The following is an 18,948-nucleotide window of genomic DNA, read 5'->3' as shown; positions in this document are numbered from 1 at the left end:
GCCGAAAAGGAAACCCTAGGGTTTCCACCGTCCCCTTCGCCGCCGTCGCCGAGCTCCGCCTCTGGCCGCTCCGCCTTTCCTCCTCGCCGCCGTCGTGCCACCCCTTCGCCGCCGTCGCCGAGCTCCGCCTGCAGCGCCACCAGCAGCCGCTCCGCCTTTCCTCCTCGCCGCCGTCGTGCCAACCCCATTTCCGCCGCCTCGCCGAGTCTGCCGCCGCTCATCTTTCGCGGCAGCCTTCTCTCTGCCGCTCCATCTCTGTTGCGCCACCTCCGCCGGGCTCCGTCTCCACCGAGCCTCGTCCGCCGCCGCTGCCATGTCCGCCTTCACTGCGACCCGAGGACGTCTCCCGTGAACGACACCGGACCCACGCCATCCTCGCCACCGCCACCCCGAGCACCACCACAGCACCTCCCCGACTTCGGCCGCCATCCCAACCGTCGCCTCCCTCATCTGCTCTCCCCCTTGGCCATCACCGTCGCCTCCCTCATCTGCTCTCCCCCTTGGCCATCCATCTTTCCCGCACGAACCAAGGCCCCAGCCGCTCTTGCTTCTGTACTGGCCCAAGCCCGTGCGCCATCAATTGAGCGCGGCCCAAGCCCAAGCGGCTGCAGGTCCGATCTCAGGCCCAAACCAGATTGTTCTTCAGCCCATTTCAACAACCCCGGAAGCCTTGTGCTGTAGATGCAGGTCCATAACTCCAGCTAGCTCTGCCCGGCGCCAACTTCGTGTCCGAGACTCCACGAGCAGACGATTCTGGTTGACTGCATCCGCCACAGGTGATAGGTTTCTACTTTTTCTGGCTTGTTCATTTAATTATGTTCTAGTTCTCTTGCATGATAGCCACATTTTGAAAACTTATATTGCTGTTATAATTCAGAACATTGAACCTCTCACTTCCGAACCCGTCCTATTACCCTTTAAATCTTGACATTAAATTAGCACACCCTAGTAACAGGATGTTTCTCAACATTATTCGATCATATTGATTTAGGATCAGAACAACTGTACTACTTGATTGCAATCTAATTTCTTAAATTGAATAATCTTAATCCTTAATTCTGAATAACCGAAGTAAAAATCAGCAACATTTAAATTTAAGCTATTATTGTGAAGACTTGCTGATTTCTGAAATCATAATAGATTGCATTAGTAGGTTGTCCTGCATCAAATCTGGTCCTGCATCATACTTATAAGGGTTTCATTAGTGACACTACATTTCACATCATCACCCAGTGTCATCAGTGCAAGCCAACCTGTAGTGATATGGAGCACTATCTCAATCAACCTAAAACCCCTGTAGCTACCATGAATTCCGACATTTTGAGGTCTCTCTTAGAACAGATCGTTGCCATGCGGGCTGGAAACAAGGAATTCCAACAAGAGATCCGTGAGCTCGTGCAAAATTCTAGGACCCCTAAATCGCCAACCCCTGTTACAGCCCAAACTAAAATCGGTTTGGTCGCACCACCTGTAGTCCTTCCCCACTCTCCTAGGCACCAAACCCAATACTCTAGGTGTCAACAATTCGGCCATATAGCGCCCCAATGTTCCACTAAGACCTACCCGATTACTGAACCAGAAGTTAGGAACCAAGAGGCCGAATATGTCGAAGAAGTCTATGAACCAAATATAGAAGACTATGAAGAAGACTTTGAAGACGAACCTACAGAATTAGACTTTGTCCAAAATGATTCCCAAAGGGAGACTATTGATCTAAGCACAACCAAGCCACTTCACATCACTATTGTGGAAGAGGTAGTGACAGATATTGAGAGCAAGTCACCTGAATTGGCACTTGTAGCTAAAGATACCCATGCAGAGTCCAACCTTAAACATTCCCCAGTAGTAGTTTCTCTTCTAGAGGAGTTTCATGATGCACTCCCTGATGATCTTCCGGATGCACTTTCTCCAATGCGTGATATCCAACGCGCAATCGATCTAGTTCCCGGAGCATCCCTGTCCAACCTTCCACATCATAGGCTCAGACCGAATGCATATGCTAGGACCTGGAATTTAATGTTACCAACAGTTGAGTTTGCATATAATAGTTCGGTTCATAAGTCCATAGGCATGAATCCATTCGAAGTGGTGCTTGATTACAAACCTAAGCAACCCATAGACCTGTTTTTCATGTCTTATCAGTATAGAGTCGTTGAGTCTGCACAATCAATTGCATCACATCCACATTCATTGCATCAAGAAATCAGCAACTGTAGTCACTTTAATAACTTAAAATATAAATCCCTTGCTGATTTAACTAGACGTTATAATGAGTTAAGTGAAAGAGATTACGTCATGATAAGAATTAGGTTTGAACGACTTTCTTCGGAGACGTTTAAGAAATTGCAAATTTGTAGTGCAGAACAGTTCAAAATCTTAAAGAAAACCAGTTCGAATGCATATGTTGTGGATCTTCCTGATGACTATGGGATTAGTGCGACATTTAATATTGAAGATTTAATCCCATACAAAAAGTTAATATTCATGCCTTCTGACCCCTTTATTGATATACCTACCCATGTTGGACACCCTGACCTCTTACCTGCTGTTGAGCCACCACCTTCCAAATCTCATGCACGCAGAGAACAAATAGAACATATATTGGATGAGCAGGTTATTTCAACCAGGAATGGTAGTTACCAACGTTACCTTGTTCGGTGGAAAGGTCGACCAAAGTCTGATGTGACGTGGATTTCCAGAGCACAGTTGCAGCGCCTTGACCCCGATCTTCTGGAGCAGTACGACAGCCGGCCAGACTTGCACTCGACGGGGTCGAGTTTTTCTCACCCGGGAGGAGTTGATGGGGACATCAGAGCCCTTCATCCAGATGATCCTGAGCCTCCGGATTGAGCCAGACGCATTTATTTGCATTTAGGAATTTATTTGTGGTTTATTTTATTTCTGAGTTTATTTGCATTTTAGGGCTTATTTGTGGTTTATTTGTGTTATTTGTGGGCTTATTAGGATTTATTGTTGTGTAAGGGGGTTTATGCAAGTTGTGTATTTGGGCCCTATATATAGGGAACTATTTTCATGATTAGGGTTTAATGAATGATTAAGAATTTCTTTTCCCCCAGATCTTATTCTTCCTCCTCCTCCTCCCCTTCTCTTCTTCCTGTGTCTCTAGAACCTCTTCTTCCTTCTTCCTCTCTTGTTCTTCCTTCTTCTTCTCTTCCCCGCACTGGTGCTGCATCACAATCACCCTATCATCTGGTCTCTAGATTATAAAGTACCCATCGAGCATTAGTTATCGACGGAGAACATCTGCAACCATCCAAATAATGCTATTTTGCAAATTGGATTCATATTCAGCAACTTATTGATCTATCTAAAATCAATGTATCCCCTTCCAGCCTTGTTATCTCATTTTTCAAGTTAATTGATTAATGCACCTAGAGGATGTTACAACTGTTGGTGGATATTCTATGCTAGGAAGTCAATACTGCCATGACTTTTGGGATTATATGTGGTGTCCAAATGATCACCATTACGAAATAGCGAGCAAACATGGCTAATTAATATAGTTCACTTTAGTTTCTAAGCATTATTTATAGCTTAAACCATCTTTAATTTGGATATCACAACATCGATTTTAAAATTATTAATACTATAAATTGTATAGTCTAACTATTATAACATTGTATTATTACATAGTTATATTGACGTTATAATATAATATAATGTAATGTGAAAAAAAGATGGATTATGCTACTCTCAAGAGGAAAGGATATCTAATTTTCCTGGCTTCAAAATTAATAATAAGACATTCAAGTTACAAATCTATACTTTTGATCATGCTCTATACCTTTAAAATTGTGCAAAAATTAAAAGTCATATGTTTAGATGGTCTCTCCCCTATGCATTACGTGGATATAAAAATGAATGGTTAAAAATAAGAACCATATTTTACTATAATCTAAGCATCGAATCTATTTATTTTCAACAAATATATATTTAATCATGTAGATCATGATCAATAAGTTGGATTTTTAGTTTAAATATTTTAGCATGTATTTTAGCATAGTAGTACAATAAAAAGTATTCATTTTTGTAACTATATGATGCATAGATTATAAACCATCAAAATATGCGATATTTGATTTCTAGGTATTTTTTTGATATAGATCATAACCGATGGTTTAGATTTTGATTTGGATGCCCCATTATTAATTTTGAAGTTGAGATGTGTAGATATCCTTTCTTTTTGAGAGAAGTATAGTCCATCGCATAAAAATACTCTATAGGTTGGCTTGAGAGCAAACCCTCACCTAACTGTATCTTTATATCTCTTAATTATAAACTAACCAAGCCTAGGCTCCATTAGGATTTCTCCAACCTAATGCAATCCGACCCCATTTTATTTTCATATCTCTCTCTCATGCATGTCCCGCATGATCCACTATCCGTTCTCAACCATTTATTGGGTAATACCCATATTCTCCATCTGCAAAAATTTTCACACCATACTTGCTCTCTTTCTCTCTCTCTCTCTGGCTCTCCCACATTCACACAAAAATTTCTTCTTTAGATCTCTTTGTATGATCATTCACTACTTGCTATTAGAGTTAACTCTTAAGTTATTAGATTGTATTCTAATTCATTATTAATATAATATTTCTAAATTGCTTTCTCTAGTTAGGGGTTCATAGGCTATTTAATATGTTACTAATACACTTTTCAAAAAAAGAGGCACATGAAAGGAAAATTACTATTATTTTGTTTTTTTTGCCTTCTGATTGTTTTATTTTTTCATGCAAATGCTGGACTTTCCAATCTATCCTTTCCTTATATGCAAAATACATAGGTAGATGAATAAAAAATCTAAAAAATAATTAATATGCATATATGGATCAATGTATCATAAATATTACCTTTAGCACTTTGTACATATACTCCAATTATATGTTAAAGTTACTTTATAGACCTCATGCAACCTTGCGGGACCACCTAAATCAAAATCAAACCTCCCCCTTTTTTATAACTTTTCATTCTAAATGTGCATTTGTTTGAGTTGTACTAGATGCAATTTGTTATTTAACTTTTCTCATTGCAGATGGTACACAAACTTTAAACCTCTTTGTATACATAATTTCTCAAATTATTATTTTGCTTCATTAATGAAAGTGTGTTAGCGGAATATAAAAATATAGTCTAATTTAATTAAGTCCAAGCAGGTATATGCATGTTCGCAAATCAAAATTTGGATTATTTGACTTGAATTGCATTGTTTGTTTCTCTAGGCTTGGTGTTAAATGCATATTGTCTTGTATTATTTTTGTCGCCTATCTCGATAGAGAGACAAGCTTAAGGGGTAATAAGCTTAATGGATGGGTTGTGATAGATGTGCAGGCATATCACTGGCATTGGACTGGCTAGGAAAAAGATGATCGAAGGAAGATGATAAAAATAGCATGGGCCTATGTGCCTTAACTTTTAAAGACTTTTATTGTCGTCACACCATCCATTTAAAAGAAGATAGATAGGATAGAATAGGGTGTGGGCAAGGTTAGGTTGAAGTAATCTATTATTACTGTTACTTCTAAAAGTAGAGTCCTATTGGTAATCTAAGAGCAAAGTAAAGATAAAATAAAATAAAATAAGTGTAAACTAGATTTATTGATGTGTTGAAAGATTTATTCATTCAGATTACGCCCACTTATTTATACTAGAAGACAAACTGCGTCATACATGTACATTTTGATGGTCCACCTTCGGCCTTTACTTTCTTAATAATTTTGGTAATTGGTGCCAGCTATCCTCTACTATTCATGTTTATCATAATGGCAAGATCTTGTATCACTAGCTACACTAATTATTAGACTCAATTAATCCTAATTTTGTTGTCATGTCTGCTTTTTGCATATCACGTAATAATTCATATTGCTCGTTGTTGTCTATTCAACTTATAGCATGATACCATTCAGTCAACTCAGTTAGCTTCTCTATATTGCCTATTACGTCGGCCTAAGCTTTTACATGGATATTCACCTAAGATCCCATTATGCTTATCATGTTCCAATCCCACCATGTGGTTGAACGAGCACGTGTCCCCCATGTGCCACCTTGAGTAAGGATGTGAAACAATTATGTTTGTAACAAATGAAAAAATTAAAAAAATAATTTATTTAGTATAAAAATAATTATTTTGAAATTATCAATCTTATTAGTGTCCACTAAGATACTTTAAGATTTCCATTGCAAGTTAGGTCATTTAAGATCTACCAAACCTGTTCACATCTAAATTTGATAAATAATAACCATTAAATGTATTGTACTAAGAAAGGACACCAAAATTATCTTATATATCAAACTATATTGGAGTTGTGTGAAATCAGGTCCAACTATTCTATATGTGATTCTTATAGATCCAATTATGTTTCAATAGTTAACCTACGTAACATGTAATTCTAAAAAGCACCTGCATTAGTATCTAACAAGATCAAATATTTAGTCAAAAAAGTTCAAACTAACATGACAAAATTGATCTCTAAAACTTACTTTGCTGCATTTATATGGAGCAAGACAAATTAACTAGAAGCATTCTTGGTCATGCAGTCACAGACTTTACGTGATCTACTCATAGCCATGAATATGATGCGTAAATTATCATAAATATAGCGAATCCAAAGAAAATTTCAAGTATACGATATATAATAGTTATTGGTGTATTTGGATTTTCTGAAAAATCATGATACTTTTAAATTTTTGAAATACTAATATGATTTTATAATACAAAATCTATAGTTGTGCAACAAAATATCGAAAATATTTTCAAATCACAAAACTAAATGTTTTTGTTTTGAGTAGACATTTTTATAATCACAATCAAACACCTCCTAAAAGAATGTCAATTGTTTAAAATTTAAATATTTCAAATCATGAAAAATAAAATCATATTTTTGAATCCAAAACCTCCAAATACAACCATAATATTTAATACATAAGTATATATTTAGTATCCTAAGATTTAGAGAAATATTCGACTCAACGTTTGATATGGATCATGATAGATTTTTTTTTTGTTAGATCTTAAGCAAACCATGACTACCTTTTAAAGTTGAACTTAAACTATTTAACTTTTTGGACCGGATGAACTCAACTTTGTGTATATCCAAGTAGATTGGGTTCAATTTCATGAGATCCATGATGAATCCAATTTGAGATCAAGTCTTAATTTAGACTTATGTTCAATTTAATGAGATACATACTTAACTCTTTTTGAGTTCTAATTTTAATTGTGACCCATATATGACCAATTGCTATTACTTTAGGAAGTTGAGTGAGAATCAGGTCAAGTATTGGCAAAGCCACTTTTTTTCCCTTTTTTATCTTTAGTACTTCCATTCTTTCGGTATTTTCATCATTTTTTATTCAATTTTTTTTAAACCATTGATTTTTCAAAATTCTTTAAATTTTAAGAGGAAAAATGAAATCTTTATTTTTTATTTTAATTTACCCGATATCTAGTATTTTGTTGCCATTGTATAAATTCATTATGTTTTATTTGGTAAATTCTTTTGATATATATAAATAATTAAATATCAAGTCTTTCAACTTATTTTATTTAAATTATTTTCAATATTTTGATAATTTTTTTAACTCCACCAGGAATTATTTTACTAATACACTAATTGATAGATGTAACTGATTTTTCAACAATATTTAGGTTGCAATCTTGTAACATTTTTACTTTTTTTTAAACAAAATTAGAAACATAAATTCTGTTTCTTTTTTTTCAAACTTTTCACAATAGAAACATATTTTGGTAGTTATTATTATCTTTTAACAATAAAACTAAAAATATGTTTAGTAAATGAGGCCAGAGATAGAGGAAGAGACATCTGAGGATGCCACCAGCCTTGTGCCCTTGGCGAAGTTGGTGATTATTGTATGGGGGCAATTAGAGAGCACGATTAGGGTGGGGGAGAAGTGGGAGAGGGAGTTGAGGACGCGAGTGATGGAGGCCCTGGTGGAGGTGTCGAAGAGGTATGCGCATTGAGGACAAGGAGGCTAGTAATGATAAAAAGAGAAACACAAGAAATAAAAAGGTCATATATAAGAATAAGCAGGGTAAGAAGGAGGTGGTGGATATAAGATTGTCAGGATCTTGGAAGGAGTTGGGAAGGAAGCGGAATGATAGAAAATTAAAGAGAGTTGGGGCATTTAGGGGATTTGAAATGCTTAAGAGAAGTTAAAGGGGTTATTTTAAAAAAGTGAGTAAAATTTTTTTGCTCCTCTTTTTTTTTTGAGAAGTAGTAAAAATAATTTTTATTTTCTTAAAAAAATATGATACTAAACAGGCATTACTCTTCATTAAACAACCATCGGTTCCAGCCCCACCGGTGCTTCCAGGCTCCAGCCACACGTTTCGCACGTGTCGCAGCGCACGCTGCTATCTTATTCCCAAGCCAATCAATTATGACACGTGTCATCCATGAGGCGGCAGAACGGGTGTTCCCACCTGATCGGCTAATACAAACTCGCAGTCCGTGAAGGACTCACACCACACCTTCCACGAAAAGACCAGAAGCGCCATCGACAACCAAGAAAACTCTAGAACTGCAATCCCATCCGTCCATAACCATCCGACGGACACAGTTCTCGTTCGCCCCCGAAGGAAAGGAGCTTCTGGAGTCTTCTTTTCGACCGCCCTCCCCACCGACCCGCCCTTATATCATCCACCCCCTTGACCTAAAGCCATCGGAATCCCTTCGCTCGCGACGCCTAGAGGGTTCTCCGCTTTCCCTTCTTGATCGAGATCGGTTGAGTGTTTCGTTCTTTGGATCGAGATTTAGGTGAGGATTTTTGGGCGATAGAAGATGTTCGGGAGGGCGCCGAAGAAGAGCGATAACACAAGGTACTATGAGATCCTTGGGGTTTCGAAGAGCGCGTCGCAGGATGACCTGAAGAAGGCCTATCGGAAAGCCGCCATCAAGAACCACCCGGACAAGGGAGGCGACCCCGAGAAGGTAACGATTTGTTGATCCCTTTGTCTTTAGATCGTTTGTAGACTCTCTTGATCTGATCGGCATTCATAGATCTATGGATCGGCGGCTGAATAGTTGGAGATGACGTCTGATTCACGTCGATATTAGGAAATTTCGCTTTTTTGGATCATTTATTTGTTTGTTTCTTGTATCTTTTGATGGATCTCTGGAGATCTTTTATGGAAAGTGGGAACAATTAGGTTTTTCATGATAATTTGGTGATGCTAATGATTATCTTGAGGGGAAATTGGGGCCGACGTAGCCAGGAGGAGATCAGGTTTCATCGTGTGACGCAGAACAATCTTTATGTCTTTGTATTAGGAATTTGTTTCAAATATTTAGTTTATTTGAGATGATTTAGGCATGGATGTTTGGCTTTCTACTAAAATTTTTCCTCGGATACCTTTTAGATTTATTAAAAATAATTAATCTTTGTTTATGTAATACCTAGTTTTGCTTTTTTTTTTCCTTTCTTTCACTTAGATGTTTCAAGCCTTATGTATGAAGTGTTTTATATGAGAAAAAAGGGACTTTGCTGTGATTGTTGGATGTATTCTTTATAATTGTTAATGGCTAGTAGTGCCCTGGATGGAAGATGACCTGGAAATTATGTTGCTCTCTTTCAGTTCAAGGAATTGGCCCAGGCTTATGAGGTTCTGAGTGATCCTGAGAAGCGTGAGATCTATGATCAGTATGGTGAGGATGCCCTCAAGGAAGGAATGGGCGGTGGAGGTGGCCACGACCCATTTGATATCTTCCAATCTTTCTTCGGTGGAAACCCCTTTGGAGGTAAACATTGTCTGTCTGTCCCTTGCTAGATGAGAGCGTAAGATAATTTTGTTCTCTAATGGGGGAAGATCTTGCTTATGGTTATGATGTTGGCTTGGATGAATGAATAGGTGGAAGCAGCCGGGGCCGAAGGCAGAGGAGGGGAGAAGATGTGATCCATCCCCTCAAGGTTTCTCTGGAAGATCTGTACAATGGGACAGCAAAGAAGCTTTCTCTTTCACGAAATGTCATCTGCCAGAAGTGCAAGGGGTAATCTCTCTTCCTTTCTCCGCTGCTAACATTGCTGTGCGTTGTTTTCTGGCTTTGGGTAGCTTTCGATCATTGTTTCTAACGTGCGTGCGCATCCTAATTCGGATGGCAGTAAGGGTTCCAAATCCGGAGCTTCCATGAAATGCTCTGGTTGTCAGGGTTCAGGTATGAAGGTCTCGATCCGTCAGCTGGGACCTTCGATGATTCAACAGATGCAGCACCCATGCAATGAGTGCAAGGGAACTGGAGAGACCATCAATGAGAAGGATAGGTGCCCGCAGTGCAAAGGTGAGAAGGTTGTGCAGGAGAAGAAAGTTCTCGAGGTCGTGGTCGAGAAGGGCATGCAGAATGGCCAGAAGATAACCTTCCCTGGAGAGGCAGATGAAGCGGTATGTTCTTGTTTGCATGGAAGACCTATTTGAGCTTCGTGTAAGAGTCATCAGAAATTTGATGCTTGATGCTGGTGAATTTTGTATGCAGCCTGATACGGTTACGGGAGACATTGTGTTTGTGCTCCAACAGAAGGATCATCCCAAGTTCAAAAGAAAGGGCGATGATCTCTTCTATGAGAGCACGCTGTCCCTCACTGAAGCCCTGTGTGGCTTCCAGTTTGTCTTGACTCATTTGGATAACAGGCAGCTGCTTATCAAGTCTAACCCTGGGGAAATTGTCAAGCCTGGTAAGGCGAACTGTGGAGAATAATCTAGTGTGAGGAGAGGGGGCAGCCTGATGCATTTTATTCTAACAATCTGTTGATTGCTGAACAGATCAATTCAAGGCCATAAATGATGAGGGGATGCCGATTTACCAGAGGCCCTTCATGAGGGGAAAGCTCTACATCCACTTCACTGTGGATTTCCCAGATTCGTTGGCGCCTGAGCAGTGCAAAGCCCTTGAAGCCGTGCTTCCTCCAAGGCCTGTTTCCCAGATGACGGACATGGAGCTGGATGAGTGCGAGGAGACTACTCTTCATGATGTTAACATAGAGGAGGAGATGAGGAGGAAGCAGGCCCAAGCTCAGGAGGCATACGAGGAGGATGAGGAGGCTCATGGTGGTGCTCAGAGGGTGCAGTGCGCTCAACAGTGAGAGAGCAATAGCCTTTCTGGTTCAATGCCCACGTCTACAGACTAATTTTGCTGGCTATTATTGGAGTCGTTGCTCCCTATTTGCTGATGTGGTATTCATCTTGCTGTGGTAACTATACAGTAAACTGGTGAATTCTGGTTATCTGTTGAATGCTTTAATCTTTACCCTTTCCTTCTAAATGTTTTATTTTTATATATGGTGTCTGTCTTTAAAATTGTTTCGGTTTTGATTGTTGTGAAAGATGCCATAAATCCTTCATCAAACTCTCGCCAGCGTTTGAAGGTTGTTTTATAGTCAATCTGAAATTCTGGTAACTGGAAATATGGACGCATGCTGAAAACAAAGTTATGCACGGTTGCTTTGAAAGCCTCCTGTAGCGCAAACTAAAATCTTTGGCATTTAGAGATATATGCGTACTTGCTGAGTTTGGAATAAGAGTTGGGTGTGAAATGCTGGCTGGTCTGATCTTGTTAAAGATAAAGCAGTTGCCGGAGCTTATTATTCAAGTCTGTTGATTTTGATTCAATCCATGATGGAGCCGGGATTATTATTTCCCCTCTAATTGTTTATATGAGTGCTGTTTATCTTTTTTTAACTAGGGAAGGTTATGCAGGCAGAAATTGGCGGGCGTTGTGTGTTCTTGTGAAGAAGACCCGCAGCACTGCTGAAAGTGGTCTCAAGTGGCGGGCGTTGTGTATTCTTGTGAAGAAGACCCGCAGCACTGCTGAAAGTGGTCTCAAGTGGCGGGCGTTGTCGCTTCAATGGTCGTTAAAACGTAGAATTTATGAAAATAGAAGGTGTTAGAAATGAACAAAATGAACAGACCACCGGCAAGGTGCCACGTCCAACAGCCAAGGCTTACCATCAGTGTTATATTTTTAAAATTACAACATATGTATTTCCAAAAAAAAATGCTGTATTGGGAAAAGTATAGTTTTTTTTTATCATACAAATAGCACAACATTTTTATTTTATTTTGGATTTTGAAGTGAAAATCTAAGAGTAATAGGAGAAGAAAAAAAAAAATCCTTAGCTTTAGCTTTAGTTCTCAAGCCCGGTGGCAGCGGTCTCGCATGTACGCCTGTAAGTGTCACCTCATGTCGCTTGCTCATATATATCTTTAGCTTACTTCAGGTTCATGAAAAGAAAGTCACACATAAGATTAAAACCATTGAAACGTATCTCTGTGGACATGATTCCGCATAGAAAAGTATATATATATATATCGGCCTTGCGTCCGCATAGGACGGTTTATCCGCTAGTCGTCTGCATAGGAATATCCATACGGAATCATCCGCATAGTACGTATTATGCGGAAGCAAGGTAAGATCGCATAATAATTCCTATGCGGATATGAACCGCATAATATTGTCTATGCGGACACGGACCGCGTCATAATGACTATGCGGACGTGATCCGCGTAGTAAGCCTATGCGGATGTGTTCCGCATAGTAAACATATGCGGACAACACCTCATAACAAGCATATGCGGACATGTTCCGCAAGACTGTCTATGCGGACATGTTCCGCATGGTATTGTCTATGATGCGGTCTCCCGCATAGTGATGCCTATGCGGACAAAATCCGCATAGTGATGCCTATGCGCAAGACTATGCGGACGTGATCCGCGTAGTAAGCCTATGCGGACGTGATCCGCGTAGTAAGCCTATGCGGACAACACATCATAGCATGCATATGCGGACACGATCCGCATGGTACTGTCCATGCGGACACGATCCGCATGGTACTGTCTATGATGCTGTCTTCCGGATAATGATGTCTATGAGGACATCTTGGGCATAACGATGCCTATGCGTCCGCACAGGAAGGATATATCTGCTGACCTGCGTGCGCATTGGACTCTGTGCGGGTTAGTCGTCCGCTTATGAATAATCTATGCGGGAATCATCATCATAGTACTTTTATGAGGTCGTATATGCATACGCATAATAATGTCTCTGCGGATGATGACCGCATAGTAAAATCTACGCGGAAGATGTCCCGTTCATAAATTATGAGGACAGTGTCCGCATAGTAAAATCTATGCGGATGGAGTCCGCATAGGAACGTCTATGCAGACGTAAGGACGTCTTCCGCATAGTAATGTCCATGCGGACATACGTCCGCATCGTAAGTTCTATGAGGAACTGCGTCCAAAGTACGACGTCCTATGCGCACGTCGTCCCATGTGGACCACGTCCCATAAAGTAGATATTGTTCAAATTGATCTTATTCTCCTCATGGTCACCCTCCTGGAAAAGAAATTCTATTTAAGAAAACGTGTATTCACATATCCAATATGGGACTAAGAAAGAAAAGAGTTCTAACACAGAAGATAAGATTGGTTTTATTTTTTTAATAATAAAACTTTTTTATAAATTAAAACTCCAGCGAGAGCAACATTCAAACAGTACAAATGCTTAAAGTATTAGCAACCAGGCCAAGAAAGGAAAGGAACACACAGCCACAACTAACGGACAACAAACATGAAAAAGATGGGGAACCACATAAGCAAACAAAAGATAGAAGAGTAACACAGACCGCCGCTCAATATTCATCACCTTCGTCGCCCTCTTCACCCTCAGCGGATTCCGCCCCAACTTCCTCATAATCCTTCTCCAATGCAGCAAGGTCCTCCCGAGCTTCAGAGAACTCACCTTCCTCCATGCCCTCACCAACATACCAGTGAACAAAGGCTCTCTTGGCATACATGAGGTCAAATTTGTGGTCGATGCGGGAGAAGACCTCAGCAACACTGGTGGAGTTGGAGATCATGCACACAGCCCTCTGCACCTTGGCCAGATCACCGCCAGGCACAACAGTAGGTGGCTGGTAGTTGATACCACACTTAAAGCCGGTTGGGCACCAATCAACAAATTGGATGGTGCGCTTCGTCTTGATGGTGGCAACCGCTGCATTCACGTCCTTGGGCACCACATCTCCTCGGTACATGAGGCAGCAAGCCATGTACTTCCCATGGCGAGGGTCACATTTTGCCATCATGGAAGACGGCTCGAAAGCACTGTTGGTGATTTCAGAAACAGACAGTTGCTCATGGTAGGCCTTCTCCGCAGAGATAACGGGAGCATACGAGGAAAGCATGAAGTGAATCCTTGGGTAGGGGACCAGGTTCGTCTGGAACTCAGTAACATCCACATTCAGGGCACCATCAAACCTCAAAGATGCAGTCAGAGATGAGATCACCTGCGTGTACCAACGGGACCGAAATCAGAAACCGTCAAAGACGAATTCAAAAGAGACCAGGCCATTTTATAATGAGGAGCAAGAGCGGACCTGAGAGACAAGGCGGTTGAGGTTTGTGTAGGTAGGGCGTTCGATGTCCAGGGAGCGCCTGCAGATGTCATAGATGGCTTCATTGTCAAGAAGCACAGCAACATCAGTGTGCTCGAGGAGGGAGTGGGTGGACAGAACACTGTTGTAGGGCTCGACGACGGAGGTGGAGACCTGGGGAGAGGGGTACACAGTGAAGCCAAGCTTCGACTTCTTGCCATAGTCAACGGACAGGCGCTCAAGGAGAAGAGAGCCCAGGCCTGAGCCAGTGCCTCCGCCAACGGCATTGAATACAAGGAAGCCTTGAAGACCAGTGCAGTTATCAGCAAGCTTCCTGATACGGTCAAGGCAGAGGTCAACAATTTCCTTGCCAACTGCAAAAATGCGAGCATATATATATATTATTAGGTATTTGAAAAGAAAGACTAGGAATGCACAGAAAATCTATCAAGGGATGAAGGAATGGGGAGATTACTGGTATAGTGGCCGCGGGCAAAGTTGTTGGCAGCGTCCTCCTTGCCGCTGATGAGCTGCTCAGGGTGGAAGAGCTGGCGGTAGGTTCCAGTCCTCACTTCATCAATCACAGTGGGTTCCAGATCAACAAACACAGCGCGAGGGACATGCTTTCCAGCACCAGTCTCACTGAAAAAGGTGTTGAATGCATCATCACCACCGCCGATGGTCTTGTCACCGGGCATTTGGCCATCAGGCTGCAAGAAAGCACAGAGTTAGAGGGGGAAAAAAAGAAAGAAAAAAGAAAACTAACAGTGCAGAGCATTACCAAACCAAGGAAGGAAAACGGATGCAAATCTTTGTTCGAAGTAAAATGGCTAAAACCAAAAAAAAGGATCGCACAAGTACAGCATATATGTTTATGAATTTGTCGTGATGAACAATGTAAAGACACCATGTTTATATGTAGGTCAAGTACGACATGCATTCAATTTCTCTGTAGCATATATAAACTGGTATAAAACAACAAAGCAAGGAAGGCAAGAACAAAGAAAATCACTCTTAGAAGATCCATAGCGAACAAAATTATAGATATAAACAAGGCATTTGACATCATCAATAAATGCTAAATTTGCACATGACCTACAAATGCTGATGATAACCATGGATTAGAAGAGATGATTAAGGGAATGAAAGCATAGATTCGGCACACATTGTCCCAGAGAACAGCATTCACAGATCAGACTAAAGATCCAGTAAAGAAATGGGCAAACAACTTCAAATCACGGCAAATCAAGAAGGTAACAAGATTTGACAGTCTCAAAGACACAAAATTGGGAACCAAATTATCCACAAAGCAGAAGAAAATCATCAAATGCCTAGATCTAAGGATACAATACTCAGTTTACAGGATCTGCTAAAAATAGCAATAGATAGGACAAGATCTACAGCTCCATGTGAAGAAAAAGAACTAAAACACTGCAAGAGGGTTTGGCGATTCAGATCAAGCAAAATTATAATGAGAATGAGACGGTGGCAGATCTCAAAGACGGGGAAACTTGCATTTTCAAAAATAAAAAAGAAGACGCCATATGAAACGCCGAGATCTGAAGGAATACCCTTCATTCCGCCAGATCTGCGGTGATGATGCCTACAAAACCCTAGATCTAAGATCTAGAGCGGCTACATTAACCATTAACTACGGGGAGACCTACAGTTCCTAAAGATCTCCGACTAATTAATCCAAAAAATCCTAGATCCGACCACAAACCTACCAAGAATCTCAAGAATGATAACCATTCGACGAAATAGATCGAGCCATCGCCAGCCAAAAAAAGGTCCAAAACTCAAGAAATGCACATATGAACACGGAAACGAAACCGATTGTGGTAGATCCAAAGAAAAGATCGAAGGACAAACAAATTTCATGAGAAAAATCTGTGATAAACAAAAGTAAAACACACATTTGCCACATTTCCAGCTATTTCATCACAAGAACCCAGATCTGAGCATAATCCGACAAGAATAGAACAAATCAACATCAATCTATCGAGAAAAATCGAAGAAAACCAAAAGAACCAAGAAAATCATCCAAAAGAAGAGAAAAATAGAACAGATCGAGGCAGATCTAAGGAAGACATCGAACCTGGATGCCGTGCTCGAGGCAGTAAAGTTCCCAGCAGGCATTGCCGACCTGGATACCGGCCTGCCCGATGTGGATCGATATGCACTCTCTCATCTTCGCTAAGAAGAAAAAAAGGAAGCGAAAAAGAGCTAGAAAACTACGGCGAGAAGGCGAAAGAGAGGAGAGGAGAGGAAGACGAGAGATTTGAAGGCCGGCGTGTACGAAGACGCCTTCCGATGCCACCACCCCCCTCGCCTCGCCTCTCGTTTTGTAGAGGAGTGGAGCGTGGGGGACAGGGAGGCCAGGGTGTTCTCTTTAACGGAAGTCGTTGGCCGTGATGAAACGGACGGCTGGCAGCGGAGAGAGAGAAGCTAACCAACCTGGCGCCGTTAAACGTCACGTTCTTGTGCCTAATTTTGTGGTGGTTCTATATACACCCCCCCTATTGCTCAGGACACCCCCCAAAAATTAAAAAAAAATTAAATACTCTCTACACCCCCCCATTTGCTAAGGACACCCCTAAAAAATTCAAAATTCCTAAATTACCCCCCACCCTCCCCACCCCCTCACCTAAATTGCTCTCTACACCCCCCAAACCCCCCCCCACCCCGCTCTTCCCCTCCAAAACACCCGCCGGCTTCTCCCTTCCGCCCAAAAAACCTCGCCTCAAGCACCTCCCCGGCCATCTCCCGAGCAACGAGCACCTCGCCGGCGGAGGAGGAGGGGGGAGGCGGAGGAGGAGGACGGGGAGGCGGGGGGAGGCGGAGGGGGAGGTGGGGGATGGGGAGGAGGAGGAAGGAGGACGGGGAGGTGGGGGAAGAGGAGTGAGAGGAGGTGGCGGAGGAGGAGGGGGGAGGCGGAGGAGGAGGACCGGGAGGTGGAGGGGAGGACGGGGAGGTGGAGGGGAGGAGGGGGGGAGGTGGGGGATGGGGAGGAGGAGGAAGGAGGACGGGGAGGTGGGGGATGGGGAGGAGGAGGAAGCGGGCGCAGGGGGGAGGGGGGGAGGAAGACGAGGCGGAGGGGTGATGGGGGAGGCGGAGGAGGAGGAGGAGGAGGCGGAGGAGGAGGACGGGGAGGTGGGGGATGGGGAGGAGGAGGAGGAGGGGGAGGGGTGATGGGGGAGGCGGGGAATCAGGAGGGGTAGGAGGGGGGAGGCGGAGGAGGAGGACGGGGAGGTGGGGGATGGGGAGGAGGAGGAGGAAGCGGGCGCAGGGGGGAGGGGGGAGGAAGAGGAGGAGGAGGGGTGATGGGGGAGGCGGAGGAGGAGGAGGAGGAGGCGGCAGTGAGGAGGAGGGGGAGGGGAGGAGGCGGAGGGGGAGGGGAGGAGGCGGCAGTGAGGCGGAGGAGGAGGAGGAGGAGGCGGCAGTGAGGAGGAAGGGGGTGTACTGAGAAAATTTCAAGGGCAATATGGTAATTACACTAAAGGTTAGTTTGGGTATTTTTTTTTTGGTTTTTGGGGGGTGTCCTTAGCAATAGGGGGGGTGTATATAGAACCACCCCTAATTTTGCCGCTCGCTGTTTGATTTCGATTTCAAAGGGGGCTGAAAGTTATATTAAATTACGGAACCACCATTCCGTTCAAGGTTGGTCCATTTCGCGCTGGTCTCGTCTGATCCAGATCTAGCGGGTGAAGAAATCGGAGTTGGTTTGGGTAATCTGTACCTTCGGGGCAGTTTAACGGGTGAGCCAGTTGTAGTTGTGCGTGATGCGACGCTTCAACGGCCTTTTGCTTTAAAAATATCTTACTCTAGTGATTATTTATATTTTATTTATTGCTGCCTTCAAGCAAACTCGGGTAGCTATTTCTACTGCAACATGTTAGCTTTCTCCTCCCACGGTAAGTTGACAGCAGCCCTACTACTGCAACTTTGTTTCTTCAGCTCAAAACTCCTGGCACAAACATAACAAAATTTAGAAAATAATCAACCAACGACATCAATTTATGGTGCATCGCGGGCAAGCCAAAGCTCTAGATTATTCTCATGCTCGGTAGGATAGACTGGGTGTAGCTTTGTGCCGTAGTCTCGCATTGACTAAGCTTGGGTTTGTGAGATCGGGCTGGTCCTTTTCTCAACAGCTTAGCTCTTAGGTTGTGGATACATGACAAGCGATATCAGATATGTCATGTTAGCCTCTCATCGAGGTTAGCAGTTGAGGAGGACCTAATAAGATTAGGTCCATAGGCTGGCTCTTTCTCTCAAGTAGGAGCCAACTGTGATGAGGGTTTCATAAGGTTGGAGAAGGAGGCGGAGATTACCATCTTCCCATATTGATTAAAAAAAGAGATGCCGCATGGATTTATTAGCCTAGGCCGGTCCTCTTTCGGCAGCTTAAGCTTTTTTGACTACTAGTCCATGCATAAAGGACTGGCAGCAGAATTTAATATTCAATCTACTTTTGAGTCTCAATGCACAAGAAGGTGTCCATCAAACGCCAGCATGGTAATGGGGATGCTATGCCAGCTTTGT

General features: G+C 42.3%; 2 protein-coding genes across 2 annotated transcripts; one reads left to right on the top strand and one right to left on the bottom strand.

The window, feature by feature from the left end:
• The first annotated feature begins 8,610 nt into the window (after nt 1–8,610).
• On the top strand, nt 8,611–11,375 carry LOC103705715 (dnaJ protein homolog). Its single transcript, XM_008789539.4, has 6 exons — nt 8,611–8,969; nt 9,614–9,776; nt 9,887–10,025; nt 10,138–10,414; nt 10,506–10,704; nt 10,793–11,375. Exons 1-6 carry the CDS (start codon nt 8,820–8,822, stop codon nt 11,110–11,112), a joined length of 1,248 nt encoding a protein of 415 aa, XP_008787761.1. The 5' UTR covers nt 8,611–8,819; the 3' UTR covers nt 11,113–11,375.
• Nucleotides 11,376–13,433: 2,058 nt separating this feature from the next.
• On the bottom strand, nt 13,434–16,773 carry LOC103705714 (tubulin alpha chain-like). Its single transcript, XM_008789538.4, has 4 exons — nt 16,502–16,773; nt 14,879–15,113; nt 14,407–14,777; nt 13,434–14,316 (listed from the first exon to the last, which is right to left on the bottom strand). Exons 1-4 carry the CDS (start codon nt 16,592–16,594, stop codon nt 13,660–13,662), a joined length of 1,356 nt encoding a protein of 451 aa, XP_008787760.1. The 5' UTR covers nt 16,595–16,773; the 3' UTR covers nt 13,434–13,659.
• Nucleotides 16,774–18,948: the final 2,175 nt, after the last annotated feature.

The sequence above is a fragment of the Phoenix dactylifera genome, chromosome 16 (genome assembly GCF_009389715.1).
Source record: "Phoenix dactylifera cultivar Barhee BC4 chromosome 16, palm_55x_up_171113_PBpolish2nd_filt_p, whole genome shotgun sequence".
Lineage (NCBI taxonomy): Eukaryota > Viridiplantae > Streptophyta > Magnoliopsida > Arecales > Arecaceae > Phoenix > Phoenix dactylifera.
Note: the sequence above shows the minus strand (reverse complement) of the source record. Positions and strands in the feature narration are given on the sequence as shown.

Bases quoted from the DNA above. Each gene is read 5' to 3' on its own strand.
- LOC103705715 (XM_008789539.4), top strand. From the start codon at position 8,820: ATGTTCGGGAGGGCGCCGAAGAAGAGCGATAACACAAGGTACTATGAG. The intron at 10,026-10,137 runs GTAATCTCTCTT...TTCGGATGGCAG, and splicing joins ATCTGCCAGAAGTGCAAGGG to TAAGGGTTCCAAATCCGGAG. The intron at 10,415-10,505 runs GTATGTTCTTGT...TTTTGTATGCAG, and splicing joins CTGGAGAGGCAGATGAAGCG to CCTGATACGGTTACGGGAGA.
- LOC103705714 (XM_008789538.4), bottom strand. From the start codon at position 16,594: ATGAGAGAGTGCATATCGATCCACATCGGGCAGGCCGGTATCCAGGTC. The intron at 15,114-16,501 runs GTTCGATGTCTT...GCTTTCTTGCAG, and splicing joins GCCTCGAGCACGGCATCCAG to CCTGATGGCCAAATGCCCGG. The intron at 14,317-14,406 runs GTCCGCTCTTGC...TGGTACACGCAG, and splicing joins TCAACCGCCTTGTCTCTCAG to GTGATCTCATCTCTGACTGC.